This window comes from Anomaloglossus baeobatrachus, chromosome 2, assembly GCF_048569485.1.
Source record: "Anomaloglossus baeobatrachus isolate aAnoBae1 chromosome 2, aAnoBae1.hap1, whole genome shotgun sequence".
NCBI classification, from domain to species: Eukaryota; Metazoa; Chordata; class Amphibia; order Anura; family Aromobatidae; genus Anomaloglossus; species Anomaloglossus baeobatrachus.
In genome coordinates, this window is record NC_134354.1 from 786,327,184 (window position 1) to 786,350,113 (window position 22,930).

General features: G+C 48.6%; 1 protein-coding gene across 1 annotated transcript in view; it reads right to left on the minus strand.

Moving 5' to 3' along the window:
• Nucleotides 1–17,260: 17,260 nt before the first annotated feature.
• P4HA3 (prolyl 4-hydroxylase subunit alpha 3) overlaps nt 17,261–22,930 on the minus strand; it is a 170,396-nt gene continuing 164,726 nt past the window's right edge. Inside the window, exons 12-13 of the mRNA XM_075334745.1 lie at nt 18,202–18,298; nt 17,261–18,103 (exon numbers count right to left, since the gene is read on the minus strand). Coding sequence (XP_075190860.1) covers nt 18,033–18,103; nt 18,202–18,298 — 168 coding nt within the window. The 3' untranslated portion in view covers nt 17,261–18,032. The remainder of the gene's footprint in view (nt 18,104–18,201; nt 18,299–22,930) is intronic.

Genomic DNA, 22,930 nt, shown 5'->3' on the forward strand with positions numbered 1-22,930 from the left:
ATACCAGAGGGATAGCCTGTGCACACATGGAATAGACAGACCCTACCCCGCATTATACCAGAGGGATAGCCTGTGCACACATGGAATAGACAGACCCTACCCCGCATTATACCAGAGGGATAGCCTGTGCACACATGGAATAGACAGACCCTATCCCGCATTATACCAGAGGGATAGCCTGTGCACACATGGAATAGACAGACCCTACCCCGCATTATACCAGAGGGATAGCCTGTGCACACATGGAGTAGACAGACCCTATCCCGCATTATACCAGAGGGATAGCCTGTGCACACATGGAGTAGACAGACCCTATCCCGCATTATACCAGAGGGATAGCCTGTGCACACATGGAGTAGACAGACCCTATCCCGCATTATACCAGAGGGATAGCCTGTGCACACATGGAGTAGACAGACCCTACCCCGCATTATACCAGAGGGATAGCCTGTGCACACATGGAATAGACAGACCCTACCCCGCATTATAAAAGAGGGATAGCCTGTGCACACATGGAGTAGACAGACCCTATCCCGCATTATACCAGAGGGATAGCCTGTGCACACATGGAATAGACAGACCCTACCCCGCATTATACCAGAGGGATAGCCTGTGAACACATGGAATAGACAGACCCTACCCCGCATTATACCAGAGGGATAGCCTGTGCACACATGGAATAGACAGACCCTACCCCGCATTATACCAGAGGGATAGCCTGTGCACACATGGAATAGACAGACCCTACCCCGCATTATACCAGAGGGATAGCCTGTGCACACATGGAATAGACAGACCCTACCCCGCATTATACCAGAGGGATAGCCTGTGAACACATGGAATAGACAGACCCTACCCCGCATTATACCAGAGGGATAGCCTGTGCACACATGGAATAGACAGACCCTACCCCGCATTATACCAGAGGGATAGCCTGTGCACACATGGAATAGACAGACCCTACCCCGCATTATACCAGAGGGATAGCCTGTGCACACATGGAATAGACAGACCTTACCCCGCATTATACCAGAGGGATAGCCTGTGCACACATGGAGTAGACAGACCCTACCCCGCATTATACCAGAGGGATAGCCTGTGCACACATGGAATAGACAGACCCTACCCCGCATTATACCAGAGGGATAGCCTGTGAACACATGGAATAGACAGACCCTACCCCGCATTATACCAGAGGGATAGCCTGTGAACACATGGAATAGACAGACCCTACCCCGCATTATACCAGAGGGATAGCCTGTGCACACATGGAATAGACAGACCCTACCCCGCATTATACCAGAGGGATAGCCTGTGAACACATGGAATAGACAGACCCTACCCCGCATTATACCAGAGGGATAGCCTGTGCACACATGGAATAGACAGACCCTACCCCGCATTATACCAGAGGGATAGCCTGTGCACACATGGAATAGACAGACCCTACCCCGCATTATACCAGTAGCCTGTGCACACATGGAATAGACAGACCCTACCCCGCATTATACCAGAGGGATAGCCTGTGCACACATGGAATAGACAGACCCTACCCCGCATTATACCAGAGGGATAGCCTGTGCACACATGGAATAGACAGACCCTACCCCGCATTATACCAGAGGGATAGCCTGTGCACACATGGAATAGACAGACCCTACCCCGCATTATACCAGAGGGATAGCCTGTGCACACATGGAGTAGACAGACCCTACCCCGCATTATACCAGAGGGATAGCCTGTGCAGACATGGAATAGACAGACCCTACCCCGCATTATACCAGAGGGATAGCCTGTGCAGACATGGAATAGACAGACCCTACCCCGCATTATACCAGAGGGATAGCCTGTGCACACATGGAGTAGACAGACCCTACCCCGCATTATACCAGAGGGATAGCCTGTGCACACATGGAATAGACAGACCCTACCCCGCATTATACCAGAGGGATAGCCTGTGCACTCATGGAATAGACAGACCCTACCCCGCATTATACCAGAGGGATAGCCTGTGCACTCATGGAATAGACAGACCCTACCCCACATTATACCAGAGGGATAGCCTGTGCACTCATGGAATAGACAGACCCTACCCCGCATTATACCAGAGGGATAGCCTGTGCACTCATGGAATAGACAGACCCTACCCCGCATTATACCAGAGGGATAGCCTGTGCACACATGGAATAGACAGATCCTACCCCGCATTATACCAGAGGGATAGCCTGTGCACACATGGAATAGACAGACCCTACCCCGCATTATACCAGAGGGATAGCCTGTGCACACATGGAATAGACAGACCCTACCCCGCATTATACCAGAGGGATAGCCTGTGCACTCATGGAATAGACAGACCCTACCCCGCATTATACCAGAGGGATAGCCTGTGCACTCATGGAATAGACAGACCCTACCCCACATTATACCAGAGGGATAGCCTGTGCACACATGGAATAGACAGACCCTACCCCGCATTATACCAGAGGGATAGCCTGTGCACACATGGAATAGACAGACCCTACCCCGCATTATACCAGAGAGATAGCCTGTGCACACATGGAATAGACAGACCCTACCCCGCATTATACCAGAGGGATAGCCTGTGCACACATGGAATAGACAGACCCTACCCCGCATTATACCAGAGGGATAGCCTGTGCACACATGGAATAGACAGACCCTACCCCGCATTATACCAGAGGGATAGCCTGTGCACACATGGAATAGACAGACCCTACCCCGCATTATACCAGAGGGATAGCCTGTGCACACATGGAATAGACAGACCCTACCCCGCATTATACCAGAGGGATAGCCTGTGCACTCATGGAATAGACAGACCCTACCCCACATTATACCAGAGGGATAGCCTGTGCACACATGGAATAGACAGACCCTACCCCGCATTATACCAGAGGGATAGCCTGTGCACACATGGAATAGACAGACCCTACCCCGCATTATACCAGAGGGATAGCCTGTGCACACATGGAATAGACAGACCCTACCCCGCATTATACCAGAGGGATAGCCTGTGCACTCATGGAATAGACAGACCCTACCCCACATTATACCAGAGGGATAGCCTGTGCACACATGGAATAGACAGACCCTACCCCGCATTATACCAGAGGGATAGCCTGTGCACACATGGAGTAGACAGACCCTACCCCGCATTATACCAGAGGGATAGCCTGTGCACACATGGAATAGACAGACCCTACCCCGCATTATACCAGAGGGATAGCCTGTGCACACATGGAATAGACAGACCCTACCCCGCATTATACCAGAGGGATAGCCTGTGCACACATGGAGTAGACAGACCCTACCCCGCATTATACCAGAGGGATAGCCTGTGCACACATGGAATAGACAGACCCTACCCTGCATTATACCAGAGGGATAGCCTGTGCACTCATGGAATAGACAGACCCTACCCCGCATTATACCAGAGGGATAGCCTGTGCACTCATGGAATAGACAGACCCTACCCCACATTATACCAGAGGGATAGCCTGTGCACTCATGGAATAGACAGACCCTACCCCACATTATACCAGAGGGATAGCCTGTGCACACATGGAATAGACAGACCCTACCCCGCATTATACCAGAGGGATAGCCTGTGCACACATGGAATAGACAGACCCTACCCCGCATTATACCAGAGGGATAGCCTGTGCACACATGGAGTAGACAGACCCTACCCCGCATTATACCAGAGGGATAGCCTGTGCACACATGGAATAGACAGACCCTACCCCGCATTATACCAGAGGGATAGCCTGTGCACACATGGAATAGACAGACCTTACCCCGCATTATACCAGAGGGATAGCCTGTGCACACATGGAGTAGACAGACCCTACCCCGCATTATACCAGAGGGATAGCCTGTGCACACATGGAATAGACAGACCCTACCCCGCATTATACCAGAGGGATAGCCTGTGAACACATGGAATAGACAGACCCTACCCCGCATTATACCAGAGGGATAGCCTGTGAACACATGGAATAGACAGACCCTACCCCGCATTATACCAGAGGGATAGCCTGTGCACACATGGAATAGACAGACCCTACCCCGCATTATACCAGAGGGATAGCCTGTGAACACATGGAATAGACAGACCCTACCCCGCATTATACCAGAGGGATAGCCTGTGCACACATGGAATAGACAGACCCTACCCCGCATTATACCAGAGGGATAGCCTGTGCACACATGGAATAGACAGACCCTACCCCGCATTATACCAGTAGCCTGTGCACACATGGAATAGACAGACCCTACCCCGCATTATACCAGAGGGATAGCCTGTGCACACATGGAATAGACAGACCCTACCCCGCATTATACCAGAGGGATAGCCTGTGCACACATGGAATAGACAGACCCTACCCCGCATTATACCAGAGGGATAGCCTGTGCACACATGGAATAGACAGACCCTACCCCGCATTATACCAGAGGGATAGCCTGTGCACACATGGAGTAGACAGACCCTACCCCGCATTATACCAGAGGGATAGCCTGTGCAGACATGGAATAGACAGACCCTACCCCGCATTATACCAGAGGGATAGCCTGTGCAGACATGGAATAGACAGACCCTACCCCGCATTATACCAGAGGGATAGCCTGTGCACACATGGAGTAGACAGACCCTACCCCGCATTATACCAGAGGGATAGCCTGTGCACACATGGAATAGACAGACCCTACCCCGCATTATACCAGAGGGATAGCCTGTGCACTCATGGAATAGACAGACCCTACCCCGCATTATACCAGAGGGATAGCCTGTGCACTCATGGAATAGACAGACCCTACCCCACATTATACCAGAGGGATAGCCTGTGCACTCATGGAATAGACAGACCCTACCCCGCATTATACCAGAGGGATAGCCTGTGCACTCATGGAATAGACAGACCCTACCCCGCATTATACCAGAGGGATAGCCTGTGCACACATGGAATAGACAGATCCTACCCCGCATTATACCAGAGGGATAGCCTGTGCACACATGGAATAGACAGACCCTACCCCGCATTATACCAGAGGGATAGCCTGTGCACACATGGAATAGACAGACCCTACCCCGCATTATACCAGAGGGATAGCCTGTGCACTCATGGAATAGACAGACCCTACCCCGCATTATACCAGAGGGATAGCCTGTGCACTCATGGAATAGACAGACCCTACCCCACATTATACCAGAGGGATAGCCTGTGCACACATGGAATAGACAGACCCTACCCCGCATTATACCAGAGGGATAGCCTGTGCACACATGGAATAGACAGACCCTACCCCGCATTATACCAGAGAGATAGCCTGTGCACACATGGAATAGACAGACCCTACCCCGCATTATACCAGAGGGATAGCCTGTGCACACATGGAATAGACAGACCCTACCCCGCATTATACCAGAGGGATAGCCTGTGCACACATGGAATAGACAGACCCTACCCCGCATTATACCAGAGGGATAGCCTGTGCACACATGGAATAGACAGACCCTACCCCGCATTATACCAGAGGGATAGCCTGTGCACACATGGAATAGACAGACCCTACCCCGCATTATACCAGAGGGATAGCCTGTGCACTCATGGAATAGACAGACCCTACCCCACATTATACCAGAGGGATAGCCTGTGCACACATGGAATAGACAGACCCTACCCCGCATTATACCAGAGGGATAGCCTGTGCACACATGGAATAGACAGACCCTACCCCGCATTATACCAGAGGGATAGCCTGTGCACACATGGAATAGACAGACCCTACCCCGCATTATACCAGAGGGATAGCCTGTGCACTCATGGAATAGACAGACCCTACCCCACATTATACCAGAGGGATAGCCTGTGCACACATGGAATAGACAGACCCTACCCCGCATTATACCAGAGGGATAGCCTGTGCACACATGGAGTAGACAGACCCTACCCCGCATTATACCAGAGGGATAGCCTGTGCACACATGGAATAGACAGACCCTACCCCGCATTATACCAGAGGGATAGCCTGTGCACACATGGAATAGACAGACCCTACCCCGCATTATACCAGAGGGATAGCCTGTGCACACATGGAGTAGACAGACCCTACCCCGCATTATACCAGAGGGATAGCCTGTGCACACATGGAATAGACAGACCCTACCCTGCATTATACCAGAGGGATAGCCTGTGCACTCATGGAATAGACAGACCCTACCCCGCATTATACCAGAGGGATAGCCTGTGCACTCATGGAATAGACAGACCCTACCCCACATTATACCAGAGGGATAGCCTGTGCACTCATGGAATAGACAGACCCTACCCCACATTATACCAGAGGGATAGCCTGTGCACACATGGAATAGACAGACCCTACCCCGCATTATACCAGAGGGATAGCCTGTGCACACATGGAATAGACAGACCCTACCCCGCATTATACCAGAGGGATAGCCTGTGCACACATGGAGTAGACAGACCCTACCCCGCATTATACCAGAGGGATAGCCTGTGCACACATGGAATAGACAGACCCTACCCCGCATTATACCAGAGGGATAGCCTGTGCACACATGGAATAGACAGACCCTACCCCGCATTATACCAGAGGGATAGCCTGTGCACTCATGGAATAGACAGACCCTACCCCACATTATACCAGAGGGATAGCCTGTGCACACATGGAATAGACAGACCCTACCCCGCATTATACCAGAGGGATAGCCTGTGCACACATGGAGTAGACAGACCCTACCCCGCATTATACCAGAGGGATAGCCTGTGCACACATGGAATAGACAGACCCTACCCCGCATTATACCAGAGGGATAGCCTGTGCACACATGGAATAGACAGACCCTACCCCGCATTATACCAGAGGGATAGCCTGTGCACACATGGAGTAGACAGACCCTACCCCGCATTATACCAGAGGGATAGCCTGTGCACACATGGAATAGACAGACCCTACCCTGCATTATACCAGAGGGATAGCCTGTGCACTCATGGAATAGACAGACCCTACCCCGCATTATACCAGAGGGATAGCCTGTGCACTCATGGAATAGACAGACCCTACCCCACATTATACCAGAGGGATAGCCTGTGCACTCATGGAATAGACAGACCCTACCCCACATTATACCAGAGGGATAGCCTGTGCACACATGGAATAGACAGACCCTACCCCGCATTATACCAGAGGGATAGCCTGTGCACACATGGAATAGACAGACCCTACCCCGCATTATACCAGAGGGATAGCCTGTGCACACATGGAATAGACAGACCCTACCCCGCATTATACCAGAGGGATAGCCTGTGCACACATGGAATAGATACCGCATGCGTATAAACAGACCCTACCCCTAGAGCAGGGGGCAAGTGACTGTGCAAAGGGCCCACAAGAAACACTGACTGTTGTGCAGTCCGAACCAATCCACTGCATTTAATCCTGTTCAATATCAACAATTCGGATTCCCCAAACACAGTATGACGCCTTCACACACAGTAAGCTGGACCTCATATACCCCCCACACACAGTATGCTGGACCCACACACAGTATGCTGGACCTCATATACCCCCCACACACAGTATGCTGGACCCACACACAGTATGCTGGACCTCATATACCCCCCACACACAGTATGCTGGACCCACACACAGTATGCTGGACCCACACACAGTATGCTGGACCTCATATACCCCCCACACACAGTATGCTGGACCCACACACAGTATGCTGGACCCACAGACAGTATGCTGGACCCCACATACACCCACACACAGTATGCTGGACCCCACCTACACCCACACACAATATGCTGGACCCCACACACAGTATGCTAGACACCACATACACCCACACACAGTATGCTGGCCCCACACACAGTATGCTGGACCCCCACACAATATGCTGGACCCCACACACAGTATGTTGGACCCCACATCCTCCCTTTACAGTGTGCTGGCCCCCTTATTACCAAACACACAGTATGCTGGATCTCACATCCCCCCACAACAGTATGCTGAACCCCATATCTCCCCCCATACACAGTATGCTGGACCCCACATCCCCATCTCAGTCTGCTGAACCCCACATCCCACCCACACACCGTATGCTAGATCCCACCACATCCCCTGCACACAGTATGCTGGACTAAACATCACTCCCACACAGTCTGCTGAACCCCACATCCCCCCATCACACACACAGTATGCTGGATCCCATCACATGCCCCCACACGGTATGCTGGACCCAACATTCCCCCGCCATTGTATGCTTTATCTCATATCTCCCACAAACAGTATGCTGAACCCCACATCCTTTTCCCCACACACACAGTATGCTGGACTCCACCACATTCGCCCACACACAGTATGCTAGGCCTCATATCCCCCCACACAGTATGCTGGACTCCACATCCCCACCCACACACTATGATGCTGGATCCCACCACATCCCCCCACATGGTATGCTGGACCCCACATCTGCCCACACACAGTATGCCGGACTGGGTTGAGATCTGGGGACTGTGGGGCCAATCCAGCACCTCTACATTGTCATTGAAGTATTTCTTCTCCAGTCTCGCCATATGCTTCGGGTCGTTGTCCTGCTGGAACACTACGTCGTCCTTTTCAAACCCACAGTACTCGAGTGTATGAAGTAACTTGTCTTGTAGGATCCTCACATATAACTCAGCACTGAGGCCACTATCCATCCTGTTCAAGTATCCAACACCATTGGCTGTGAAATATCCTCATATCATCAGACTTCCTCCACTGAACTTCACAGTTCCTTTAATTTCTTTATCCTTTAGCCCCATTTTCCCGTTTCTTCCAGACCCATTCCCCCCATCAGAGCCGTCTATTGACTTTCGTCTCATTGCTCCAAATCACCCATTTCCAATATTCTACTATCCACCTTTCATACTTTTTTGCACACTTGAGCTGACGCTTATGATGATATTGAAGCCGAGGCTACTTCACTTTTTTTTTCGGGCCACCATTCCAGACTTGTGTAGCGTGCATCGGACAGTGCTTCCATGGACGTCTGTGATTTCACTATTATGACGCATATGAGGCGCGTCCACTGCCAGGTTTGTCACACCAGAACTAGTTGACCTTGGGATAAGCTGATCAGATGGTGAACTTTGATTTTTGCCTTGTTCAATGATCCTTGGAAGTCAGTTCATTGGTGAACATGGATGAAAAGTGTCTGTTTAATATCTCAGTCTTTTCTTTTATCCTCTATAATAATTTTATCTTTTAATGGGGCAACACTATCCGTTTTCTTTTTGGCATTGATGTATTTATAAAATTTTTGAGGTTTATTTTAATGTCATTGGCAACTTATGTTTTAGTAGTTAATTTTGCCAACCGGATTTCTTATTATATTTCTGAAATGCTATTTCTGTATTCTCAGCCTTCAAGATTTTGAACGCCCTTTGTTTTTGTTTTGGAGAGAGGAAAGTCCAGCGCAGTCCAATATTTCCAGTTAAAAATCACATTTATTTGGTAAATCCATTAAAAAATAGAAAGATACACAGCGGTCAGCAGGATAATACAGGGATATTGTGCAGACCCCACAGAACTACGCGTTTCGACGTTCAGTCTTAGTCATGTTCAGAACATGACTAAGACTGAACGTCGAAATGCGTAGTTCTGTGGGGTCTGCACAATATCCCTGTTTCTTTATCGTTCCTTTGGGAGACCCAGACCTTGGGGTGTTTAGCTTCTGCCTCCGGAGGACACACAAAGTACTACACCTAAAAGTGTAGCTCCTCCCTCTGAGCTTATACACCCCCTGGTGAGCCAGTCACAGCCAGTTTATCGCTTTGTGTTCAGGAGGATACATCCACACATGCATTCTCATATGAAGAAGTACCTTGCTGGGCTCCCTTTTGCTGGTTCCCGGCGGTTCGGTGAACAGCTGGATGAAATTATTAAAGAGGCTACTGGCGGGAAGAGTACTTCCATGCCACAACCCAAGACCAGGAAACCTGCCCAGGGTAGGATTCAGTCGAGGTTTTGCTCCTTTCGTTCCTCCAACTGGTCGTCCTCTAAGCCCTCCGCCTCGTCCGCTAACTCAGCTAAGGACCAGAAATCCAACTGGCGCTCAAAAGCGCGTCCACAGAAGACCGCAGGAGGTCCTGCCACTAAGGCAGCCTCCTCGTGACTCTCTGCCCGCTCCAGCAACGTCCTTAGTCGGTGGCAGGCTCTCCCACTTTGGCGACGCTTGGTTTCAACAAGTTTCCGATCAGTGGGTGAGAGATATCATATCTCATGGCTACAGGATAGAATTCTCTTCCAGCCCGCCAAACAGATTTTTTCTCTCAACTCCTCCCTGCTCCAAGGCCGCCGCCTTCTCACAGGCCGTGGCATCCTTGCAGGCAAACTGAGTAATTGTACCAGTTCCCGCCCGGGAACGGTTCAGATGTTTTTACTCAAACCTCTTCTTGGTTCCCAAAAAGGACGGTACCTTCCGGCCCATCCTGGATCTCAAGCTTCTCAACAAGCATGTTTGGGTGCGGCATTTTCGCATGGAGTCTCTGCAATCAGTCATTGCCTCAATGAGCCAAGGGGATTTCCTGGCGTCCATCGACATCAGAGTTGCCTATCTACATGTGCCAATTGCAGTTTCACACCAGCGTTGGCTACGCTTTGCTATAGGAGAAGATCATTTCCAATTCGTGGCCCTCCCCTTCGGGTTAGCCACGGCCCCTCGGGTATTCACCAAGGTCATGGCAGCAGTGATTGCGGTTCTGCACCTCCAGGGGTTGGCAGTGCTCCCTTACCTGGACGACCTTCTAGTCAAGGCTCCATCCAGCGCAGACTGTCAGCGGAGTGTCTCGCTCACTCTCGCCACTCTAGCCCAATTCGGGTGGCTTGTCAATTTTCCCAAATCCACTCTGACCCCGACCCAGAGTCTCACGTACCTAGGGATGCAGTTCGAGACTCTGCTGGCACTTGTGAAGTTGCCCTTAGACAAATAGCTGTCACTCCAGCTGGCGGTGCGCTCTCTCCTGAGGCCCCGCCGTTATACCCTCAGGCATCTGATGCAGGTGCTGGGTCAAATGGTGGCGTCCATGGAGGCGGTTCCCTTTGTCCAGTTCCATCTGCGTCCCCTGCAGCTGGACATTCTCCGCTGTTGGGACAAGCGGCCTTCCTCCTTACACAAGTCAGTGGCTCTGTCGCCACGGACCAAGAGCTCTCTTCAGTGGTGGCTTCGGCCCCTCTCCCTGTCCCAAGGGCGCTCCGTCCTGGATGATTCTCACCACGGATGCCAGTCTATCCGGCTGGGGAGCAGTATGTCTCCACCACAGAGCACAGGGCACTTGGACTCCGTCCGAGTCAGCCCTTTCAATCAATGTGCTGGAAACCAGAGCCGTGCTTCTAGCTCTCCTAGCATTTCACCACCTGCTGGCGGGCAGGCACATTTGAGTCCAGTCAGACAACGCGACAGCGGTTGCCTACATCAACCATCAAGGCGGGACACGCAGCTGCCTGGCAATGATGGAGGTACAACGCATTCTTCAATGGGCGGAGGACTCTGGGTCCATCATATCCGCAGTCCACATCCCAGGTGTGGACAACTGGGAGGCAGATTACCTCAGCCGTCAAAGCGTGGACGGTGGCGAGTGGTCCCTGCACTCGGTAGTATTTCAGTCGATCTGCCGCAAATGGGGCACTCCGGACGTGGACCTAATGGCTTCCCGTCACAACAACAAAGTTCCTGTTTACGTGGCTCGCTCCCACGATCCTCAGGCCTTCGCCGCGGACGCTCTGGTTCAGGACTGGTCCCAGTTTCGTCTGTCCTACGTGTTTCCCCCTCTAGCTCTCTTGCCCAGAGTCCTGCGCAAGATCAGAATGGAGGGTCGTCGAGTCATCCTCATTCCACCGGACTGGCCCAGGCGAGTTTGGTACCCGGACCTGCTCCAACTGTCCGTAGATATGCCGTGGCATCTCCCGGACCGTCCAGACCTACTCTCGCAAGGTCCGTTTTTCCGCCCGAATTTTGCGGCCCTCAAATTGACGGCGTGGCTCTTAAGTCCTGGATTTTGACGGCTTCTGGTATTCCCCCTGAAGTCATCTCCACTATGACTCGGGCCCGTAAGTCTTCCTCCGCTAAGATCTATCACAGGACTTGGAAAATTTTCCTGTCTTGGTGTCGCTCTACCGGCCATCCTCCTTGGCCATTCTCCTTGCCGACCCTTCTGTCTTTTCTACAGTCCGGTCTGCAGTTAGGACTGTCCCTCAATTCTCTCAAGGGACAAGTTTCGGCTCTGTCAGTTCTGTTCCAGCGGCGTCTCGCTCGGCTGGCTCAGGTCCGCACTTTCATGCAGGGCGCGTCTCACATCATTCCGCCTTACCGGCAGCCCTTGGACCCCTGGGACCTTAACTTGGTTCTCACGGTCTTGCAGAAACCCCCCTTTGAGCCTCTTAGGGAGGTTTCTTTGTACCGTCTTTCACAGAAAGTGGCCTTTCTGGTTGCCATAACTTCTCTCAGGAGAGTCTCTGATTTGGCTGCGCTCTCCTCGGAGTCACCCTTTTTAGTCTTTCATCAAGACAAGGTGGTTCTCCGTCCGACTCCGGACTTTCTTCCTAAGGTGGTCTCTCCCTTCCACCTTAACCAGGACATTACCTTACCTTCCTTCTGTCCGGCCCCTGTTCATCGCTTTGAAAAAGCTCTACATACTCTAGATCTGGTGCGTGCTCTCCGGATCTATGTGTCTCGCACCGCTGCGCTTAGGCGGTGCACCTCTCTTTTTGTGCTAACCACAGGTCGGCGCAAGGGCCTCCCTGCTTCTAAGCCGACCTTAGCCCGTTGCATTAGGTAAACCATTTCGGACGCCTACCAGAGTACGCAGGCGCATCCCCCACCGGGGATCAAAGCACACTCGACCAGAGCTGTCGGTGCCTCTTGGGCTTTTAGGCACCAGGCTACGGCTCAACAAGTCTGTCAGGCTGCCACTTGGGCTAGCCTGCATACATTCTCGAAGCACTACCAAGTGCATGCTCATGCTTCGGCAGATGCGAGCTTGGGCAGACGCATCCTTCAGGCGGCAGTCGCCCATTTGTGAAGTTAGGTTCTGCCTACTTCTTAGTTTTTCTGTTTATTCCCACCCATGGACTGCTTTGAGACGTCCCAAGGTCTGGGTCTCCCAAAGGAACGATAAAGAAAAAGAGAATTTTGTTTACTTACCGTAAATTCTTTTTCTTATAGTTCCATATTGGGAGACCCAGCTCCCTCCCTGTTGCCTGTTGGCAATTTCCTTGTTCCGCATGTTTCACCGGCTGTTGTCGTGGACAGAGTCTCCGGTTGTTCCGGCTCTTGCTCTGTTCTATTTGTGGGTGGCTATTCTCCTTCAGCTTTTACACTAAACTGGATGTGACTGGCTCACCAGGGGGTGTATAAGCTCAGAGGGAGGAGCTACACTTTTAGGTGTAGTACTTTGTGTGTCCTCCGGAGGCAGAAGCTAAACACCCATGGTCTGGGTCTCCCAAGACGGAACTATAAGAAAAAGAATTTACGGTAAGTAAACAAAATTCTCTTTATTATCCTGCTGACCGCTGTGTATCTTTCTATTTTTTAATGGATTTACCAAATAAATGTGATTTCTCCTGATCGTTTATCTGGCAGCCTAGCCCTCCGTGCACGGGTCCTGACAGACAGCGGATTACGGCAACTTGGTGAGCTGAATTTTTCTCTCTTTTCTTGTTTTTGTTTTATTATATTTTGTACTGTCTTATTTATCCAGTGGTTTCTTTTTATTCCTGAACATTTTATTACCAGAGGGTATACGTTTTTTACAGGACTCTAGTAGTATATCCTTAAACTTACCCCATTTATGTTCAGTATCCCCAGTTACCAGGACATTGTCCCAATCTACACATTTAAGCTCTTCCCTTAATTTGTTGAAATCAGCTTTCCTAAAATTCCAGGTTTTAGCATTTCCCCTTTGAAATGTTCTATCGAATATTACTTTGAAGCTTACCATATTATGATTGCTGGTGCCCAAGTGCTCCTGGACCTGTGAAGTGCTCCCGGACCTGTGAAGTGCTCCCGGACCTGTGAAGTGCTCCCGGACCTGTGAAGTGCTCCTGGATCTGTAGATCTTAAATTGTATCCGGTTTATTTGACAGGACCAGATCTAGCAGATTATCTCCCCTCGTCGGTTTATCTACCATCTGAGAGAGGAAGTTGTCTTGAATAGTAGATAAGAACTTACAGCTTTTAGCACAACCAGAAGATTCTATGTCCACTGTATGTCTGGATAGTTGAAATCCCCCATAATAAGAACCTGATTATTATTATTTGCTGCCTTTTCAATTTGTTCCAGCATTTCACTCTCTATGTGTTCAGGTATGTTAGGAGGCTTATAGCAATTTATATATATAGCATTATTCCCCTCCCCATGTACATTTACCCATACTGACTCTACATTGCTGTAGCTCCCCCAATGTTGTCATTGAGCACAGATCTTAGGTTAGATTTGATAAATATACACACCCCTCCACCTTTTTTGTCTTTCCTGTCCTTCCCGAATGTAGTATAACCCTCTACATTGGTCACCCAGTCATGGCTCTCATCCAGCCAGGTTTCCATAATGCTTACCACATTGTAATCCGTGGTTGACATAAGAGTCTCCAACTCATTCATTTTGCTTTTAAGACTTCTTGTATTCACCATCAGAAATTTAATACTATTAACACCTTTCTTACTCTTTGCTTCCCTACATTACTTGCATGTCCCAGCCCTCCCTAAACTTTCATTGACCCCTACTGTCTCACTGTCTCTATCCCCTTATTTGCTCCACTACCCTCCCTCCCCCCAGATCCTAGTATAAAAGCTCCTCCAACCTTCTAGACATTTTTTTCTCCCAGCACAACGGCCCTCTCTCCATTGAGGTACAGCCCATCCCTACCGTAGAGCTTGTATGCGAAGGCTATCCGATCCACAATATACCAAACCCGAGCACCTGGCAGACAGCACACTATTCAGCATTCATGGTCTCGGCGACAGATGACCCTGTCTGTTCTCCTAGTTATAGAGTACTCGACCACTACCATCTGTCTGTCCGCCTAATTATAGAGTTCTCGACCACCACCATCTGTCTGTCCGCCTAATTATAGACTCCATGATCTCCACCATCTGTCTGTCCACCTAATTATAGAGTTCTCGACCACCAACATCTGTCTGTCCGCCTAATTATAGACTCCATGATCTCCACCATCTGTCTGTCCACCTAATTATAGAGTTCTCGACCACCACCATCTGTCTGTCCGCCTAATTATAGACTCCATGATCTCCACCATCTGTCTGTCCACCTAAGTATAGAGTCCTCGACCACCACCATCTGTCTGTCTGTCTAAGTATAGAGTCCTCGACCACCACCATCTGTCTGTCTAAGTATAGAGTCCTCGACCACCACCATCTGTCTGTCTGTCTAATTATAGCGTCATTGACCACCACCATCTGTCTGTCCGCCTAAGTATAGAGTCCTCGACCACCACCATCTGTCTGTCTGCCTAATTATAGCGTCATTGACCACCACCATCTGTCTGTCCGCCTAACTACAGAGTCAGCGACGACCACCATCTGTCCGGCCTTTGCCACACTCCTATTTCCCTCCTTCCTATAGCAGGCCATTTTTCTGGTTGCTAGGAGCGACGTTCTTTCTGTAGGGATCCTAGTCCTGGGCCTGTGTCCCCAATATCAGCCAAACAGGCACATTTACTAGGTTGTGCCAGATCAGTACTACCGTGTTTTCCCAAAATAAGTCCAACCCCGAAAATAAGCCCTATCAGGATTTTTCTACCTTTATGTAGTAGGCTTGAAATATAAGCCCTACTCCAAAGATAAACCCTATTTTAGCATATGTAACTTTTATGTCCCCTTGTGTTGCTGCAAACCCCGGCTAAATAAATAATTGAGTATTCACCGTCTTACCCACCCAGAATCCCACCCTTCCCAGCTGCACCCGCCCTCTATACCTGCTGTATTACCCGTACTGCAAGCCCGGGGATTGCACCACAATCCTCTGTGACTCTCCTGCATAGACATACGCACTGTCACTCTCAGATCAGGAGTGCCACCCGCCGAGGATTGCTGTGAGAATGCGCAGGCTAATTAAGTGAATGAATATTCACCCTCATCCCCCCGTAATCTTGCTCACCGCTCTGAGACCTGCATAGGCACCCTCACACTATGCCTGCTGCATTACTGGTACTGCCAGCCCGAGGATCGCATCACAATCCTGGGCGATTCACCTCAGCTGAGAGTGACAGCGCGTATGTCTATGCAGCTGTCACTGTCAGCTCAGGAAAGATACCGGGTATTGGGGTGCTATCCTCGGGCAATGGTACGGTACAGCAGGCATAGAGTGTGGGTGCAGGGTTCACAACAGTGTACGGGATTACGGAGGGGATGAAATTGAATATTCATTCCCTTAATTAGCGGCGCGTTCTCACTGCAATCCTCGGCAGCACTCCTGATCTGAGAGTGACAGCATGTATGTTTATGCAGCCATCACTGTCAGCTCAGGAAAGTCCCCGTGGATTGGGGTGCTATCCTCGGGTAGTGATACAGTACAGCAGGCATAACGCGTGGGTGCAGTGTTCAGAGCAGTGGATGGGATTACGGGGGGACTTAATTAGCGGCGCGTTCTCACTGCAATCCTCGGCGGCACTCCTCAGCTGAGAGTGACTGTGTATTTCTATGTAGCCATCACTGTCAGCTCAGGAGAGATACAGAGGATTGTGGAGCAATCCTCGGGCACTAATAGCGCAGGCATTGGGAGCTCAAATATAAGACACCCCCTGAATAAAAGCCCTAGTGCATTTTTCAAATCAGAAAATATAAGCCCCTGTCTTATTTTCGGGAACACACTAGAGGCCCCTGACACTTCCCCCCTACCTCTTCTTCTGTTACCCAGCTACCTACCCCTGGGTCCTGACCTTCCCCACCTCCACCCTCCTCCATATTACTGGGCCCAGCCAGAGCCGCTCAGTGAGCTATAAACTCCTCTCCAGGTTTGCAATGCTCCTGAGTGATGCAAGCTGCATATTTAGATCCATTACCTAGGCTTCCAAATATGAACGGCTGTTCAAGGCATGCACACATCCCACAAGATACACACCTGGTAGCTTACATGGGGACAAACGGTCGAGATAAAAGTAGAAAAACAATGGAAAACAAGTAAGGAAAACTCCAAACTATGCTCTTGTGTTTAATGATGCACTTATCTGCAGCCCCGCACTTCAAATGCAGCCCTCACCCACTCAGCAGCCCTCGCATGGAGTGGCTGGAACTTGTAGTTCTCCAACCAGCAAGTTTGGGTCTTCAGATTTCTTAATTTCTGTTACTCTCAACATGAGTTTGGTTTCCTCTCGGCTTCTCGTTGTTCCTTTGCATTGAAGGTTCGGCTTCTCGTAGTACGACCAGGATAAGAGGATTTTGGTTTGGGTCAATGGTCTTATGTTTTCGTTTCCATCCAAAGAACCTTCTCCGTAAATCTGGAAACTGCTGTCCTTTTATTTTTATCGTTTACTTCCATAAAGATCCACCAATGATACCAGATCCTGGACACTTCTGTATATTCAGATGCATCGCTAGATCCCTTCTAGATCTGACCTGCTCAACACCACGAATGGTTCCAGGGCCTCGACCGAGATGGCCACTCTCTCCTGTCTCAAACCCATTTGTAAGGTTCAAGACATCGACCATGCCATCATTCAGAGGAGAAAGGACGGTTACTCCTTATTCCTGATCCTCAGCGCCTCCATCAATCTTCTCAGGAGCCAGGGCCTGGACCGAGATGGCCACTCTCTCCTGTCTCAAACCGATCTGTAAGGTTCAAGGCATCGACCATGCCGTGATTCAGAGGAGAAAGGACGGTTACTCCTTATTCCTGATCCTCAGCTCATCCATCAATCTTCTCAGGAGCCAGGTAGACCTCCTCTTCTTCTAAAATATCTGCCTGTCCTTTCCGCATCCCCTAATCTCCAGGGTTCAGTCCGCATGGTCTGCTGAACTCTTGGCCGTATTCATGGATCCATTTGTTCGCCACTGCAGAAGGAAATTCAATGGAAAAACTGTTGAATTTTAGAGTTTAGAAGAGAATTTGGGGCATTTGAGACATCAGTCTTGGATCACTTGTTACTCACCCCATTTGCTCCCGAGTAGGACCGGACAGCCGGCGTGCAGGGTGTCTTCATTACCGTCTCCGCTCCTATGGAGATTCCACCAGAAAATTGCCGCATTCTGTGGAAGAGAAGAGAAGGGTCTGTGATACATAATGTCCACAGGTGGAAAGTATAATCTGCCCTGTACTGCACATACACTGGTGTGAAAAAGTATTCACCCTCTTCCTGATTTCTTATTCTCTTGCATGTTTGTCACACTTAAATGTTTCAAATCACTGAACGAATGTAAATATTTGACAAAGATAACACAAGTAACACACAATGCAGATTATAAATGAAGGACTTTATTATTAAGGTAAATAGTAATGCAAACCTATGGAGCCCTGTGTGTAAAAGTGATTGCTCCCCCCTTAAAACATAAATTAGCTGTGGCTTATCATATCTTTGAGAAGCTGAGTTCTATTTCCGTAGCCATACCCATGCCTGATCACTGCCACACCTGTTCTCAATCAAGAAATCACTTAAATAGGACCTGCCTGACAAAGTGAATTAGACCAAAAGATCCTCAAAAAGTCAACATCATGCCGTGATGCAAAGAAATTCAGGAACAAACGAGAAACAAAGTAATTGAGATCTATCAGTTTGGGAAAGATTATAAAGTAATTTCTAAAGGTTTGGGACTCCAGAGAACCACAGTGAGAGCCATTATCCACACATGACGAAAACGTGAAACAGTGGTGAACCTTCCAGGAGTGGTTGGCCAACCAAAGATACCCCAAGAGCGCAGTGAAGACTCATCAAAGAGGTCAAAAAAGATCCCACAACAACATCCAAGAACTGCAGGCTTCACTTGCCTCAGTTCAGTGTTCATGACTCTTCCAGAGACTGGGCAAAAATGGCCGGCATAGCAGAGGTCCAAGACGAAAACCACTGTTGAGCACAAAAAACATAAAGGCTCATCTCAGTTTTGCTAGAAAACATCTTGATTATCCCGAAGACTTTTAGGAGAATATTCTGTGGACTAACGAGACACAGAATTTCAGAAAAGGAACATCATACCCACAGTAAAACATGGTGGTGGCAATGTGATAGTCTGGGGCTGTTCTGCTGTTTCAGGACTTGCTGTGGTAAATGGAACCATGAATTCTACTGTCTACCAAAAAATCTGAAGGAAAATGTCCGGCCATCTGTTCCTGACCTCAAGCTGAAGCACACTGTTATGCAGCAGGGCAATGATCCAAACACACCAGCAAGTCCACCTCTGAATGGCGGAAGAAAAACAAAATGAAGGCTTTGGAGTGGCCTAGTCAAAGTCCTGCCTTAACCAGATTGAGATGCTATGGCCGGACCTTAAGAAGGAGGTTCATGCTCGGAAACCCTCCAATATGGCTGAAGTACAACAATTCTGCAAAGATGAGTGCCTAAAATTCCTCCAGAGCATTGTAAAGGACTCATTGCCGGTTATCACAGATGCTTCATTGCAGTTGTTGCTGCTAAGAGCGGCCCAACCAGTTATTACATTGAGGGTGCAATCACTTTTTCACACATGGCCCTGAAGGTTTGGATTTCTTTCTCCCTTAATAATAAAGACCTTCATGTACAATCTATGTTTACTTGTCTTATCTTTGTCTAATATTTACATTTGTAACAAACTTACAAAAGAATAAGAAATCAGGAAGGGGGCAAAGACTTTCCCACCACTGTAGATGAGATAATCTGCCCTTTTTCACATTTATACTATAATCTGCCCTTTACAGGACATTTATAATATAATCTGCCCTTTATCGCACCATTATGATATAATCTGCCCTTTATCGCACATTTAAGATATAACCTGCCCTTTATCGCACAGTTATGATATAATCTGCCCTTTATCGTACCGTTATCATATAATCTGCCCTTTATCGCAGTGTTATGATATAATCTGCTATTTATCACACATTTATGATATAATCTGCCCCTTATTGTACCATTATGATATAATCTGTCCTTTATCACATACAGTGCCTACAAGTAGTATTCAACCCCCTGCAGATTTAGCAGGTTTACACATTCGGAATTATCTTGGCATTGTGACATTTGGACTGTAGATCAGCCTGGAAGTGTGAAATGCAGCAAAAAATAATGTTATTTCTTTTTTTTTTTCTTTTTTTAAATTGTGAAAAGTTTATTCAAAGGGTCACTTATTATTCAACCCCTCAAACCACCAGAATTCTGTTTGGTTCCCCTAAAGTATTAAGAAGTATTTCAGGCACAAAGAACAATGAGCTTCACATGTTTGGATTAATTATCTCTTTTTCCAGCCTTTTCTGACTAATTAAGACCCTCCCCAAACTTGTGAACAGCACTCATACTTGGTCAACATGGGAAAGACAAAGGAGCATTCCAAGGCCATCAGCGACAAGATCGTGGAGGGTCACAAGGCTGGCAAGGGGTACAAAACCCTTTCCAAGGAGTTGGGCCTACCTGTCTCCACTGTTGGGAGCATCATCCGGAAGTGGAAGGCTTATGGAACTACTGTTAGCCTTCCACGGCCTGGACAGCCTTTGAAAGTTTCCACCCGTGCCGAGGCCAGGCTTGTCCGAAGAGTCAAGACTAACCCAAGGACAACAAGGAAGGAGCTCCGGGAAGATCTCATGGCAGTGGGGACATTGGTTTCAGTCAATACCATAAGTAACGTACTCCACCGCAATGGTCTCCGTTCCAGACGAGCCCGTAAGGTACCTTTACTTTCAAAGCGTCATGTCAAGGCTCGTCTACAGTTTGCTCATGATCACTTGGAGGACTCTGAGACAGACTGGTTCAAGGTTCTCTGGTCTGATGAGACCAAGATCGAGATCTTTGGTGCCAACCACACACGTGACGTTTGGAGACTGGATGGCACTGCATACGACCCCAAGAATACCATCCCTACAGTCAAGCATGGTGGTAGCAGCATCATGCTGTGGGGCTGTTTCTCAGCCAAGGGGCCTGGCCATCTGGTCCGCATCCATGGGAAGATGGATAGCACGGCCTACCTGGAGATTTTGGCCAAGAACCTCCGCTCCTCCATCAAGGATCTTAAGATGGGTCGTCATTTCATCTTCCAACAAGACAACGACCCAAAGCACACAGCCAAGAAAACCAAGGCCTGGTTCAAGAGGGAAAAAAATCAAGGTGTTGCAGTGGCCTAGTCAGTCTCCTGACCTTAACCCAATTGAAAACTTGTGGAAGGAGCTCAAGATTAAAGTCCACATGAGACACCCAAAGAACCTAGATAACTTGGAGAAGATCTGCATGGAGGAGTGGGCCAAGATAACTCCAGAGACATGTGCCGGCCTGATCAGGTCTTATAAAAGACGATTATTAGCTATAATTGCAAACAAGGGTTATTCCACAAAATATTAAACCTAGGGGTTGAATAATAATTGACCCACACTTTTATGTTGAAAATGTATTAAAATTTAACTGAGCAACATAACTTGTTGGTTTGTAAGATTTATGCATCTGTTAATAAATCCTGCTCTTGTTTGAGGTTTGCAGGCTCTAACTTATCTGCATCTTATCAAACCTGCTAAATCTGCAGGGGGTTGAATACTACTTGTAGGCACTGTAGTTATGATATGATCTGTCCTTTATCGCACTGTTATGATATGATCTTTCCTTTATCACACCGTTATGATATAATCTGTCCTTTATCGCACCGTTATGATATAATCTGTCCTTTATCGCACCGTTATGATATAATCTGCCCTTTATCGCACCGTTATGATATAATCTGCCCTTTATCGCACCGTTATGATATAATCTGCCCTTTATCGTACGGTTATGATATAATCTGTCCTTTATCGAACCGTTATGATATAATCTGCCCTTTATCGCACTGTTATGATATAATCTGCCCTTTATCGTACCGTTATGATATAATCTGGCCTTTATCGCACCATTATGATAAAATCTGCTCTTTATCGCACCGTTATGATATAATCTGGCCTTTATCACACTGTTATGATATGATCTGTCCTTTATCATATCGTTATGATATAATCTGTCCTTTATCGCACTGCTATGATATAATCTGCCCTATATCGCAACTGTTATGATATAATCTGCCCTTTATCGCACCGTTATGATATAATCTGCCCTTTACCGCACCTTGATGATATAATCTGCCCTTTATCGCGCCGTTATGATATAATCTGCTATTTATCGCACATTTATGATATAATCTGCCCTTTATTGCACAGTTATGATATAATCTGCCCTTTATCGAACCGTTATGATATAATCTGCCTTTTATCGCACCGTTATGATATAATCTGCCCTTTATCGCACATTTATGATATAATCTGCCCGTTATTGCACATTTATGATATAATCTGCCCTTTATTGCACATTTATAATATAATCTGCCCTTTACTGGACATTTAAGCGGGCTTTACACGCTGCGACATCGCTAATGCGGAGTCGTTGGGGTCACGGAATTCGTGACGGACATCCGGCCGCATTAGCGATGCCGTTGCGTGTGACACCGATAAGCGATTTTGCATCGTTGCAAAAACGTGCAAAATCGCTAATCGGCGACATGGGGGTCCATTCTCAAATCTCGTTACTGCAGCAGCACACATCGCTGCGTGTGACGCCGCAGTAACGAGGAAGCTCCCCTTACCTGCCTCCCGGCTGCTATGAGGAAGGAAGGAGGTGGGCGGGATGTTACGTCCCGCTCAGCTCCGCCCCTCCGCTGCTATTGGGCGGCGGTTCAGTGACGTCG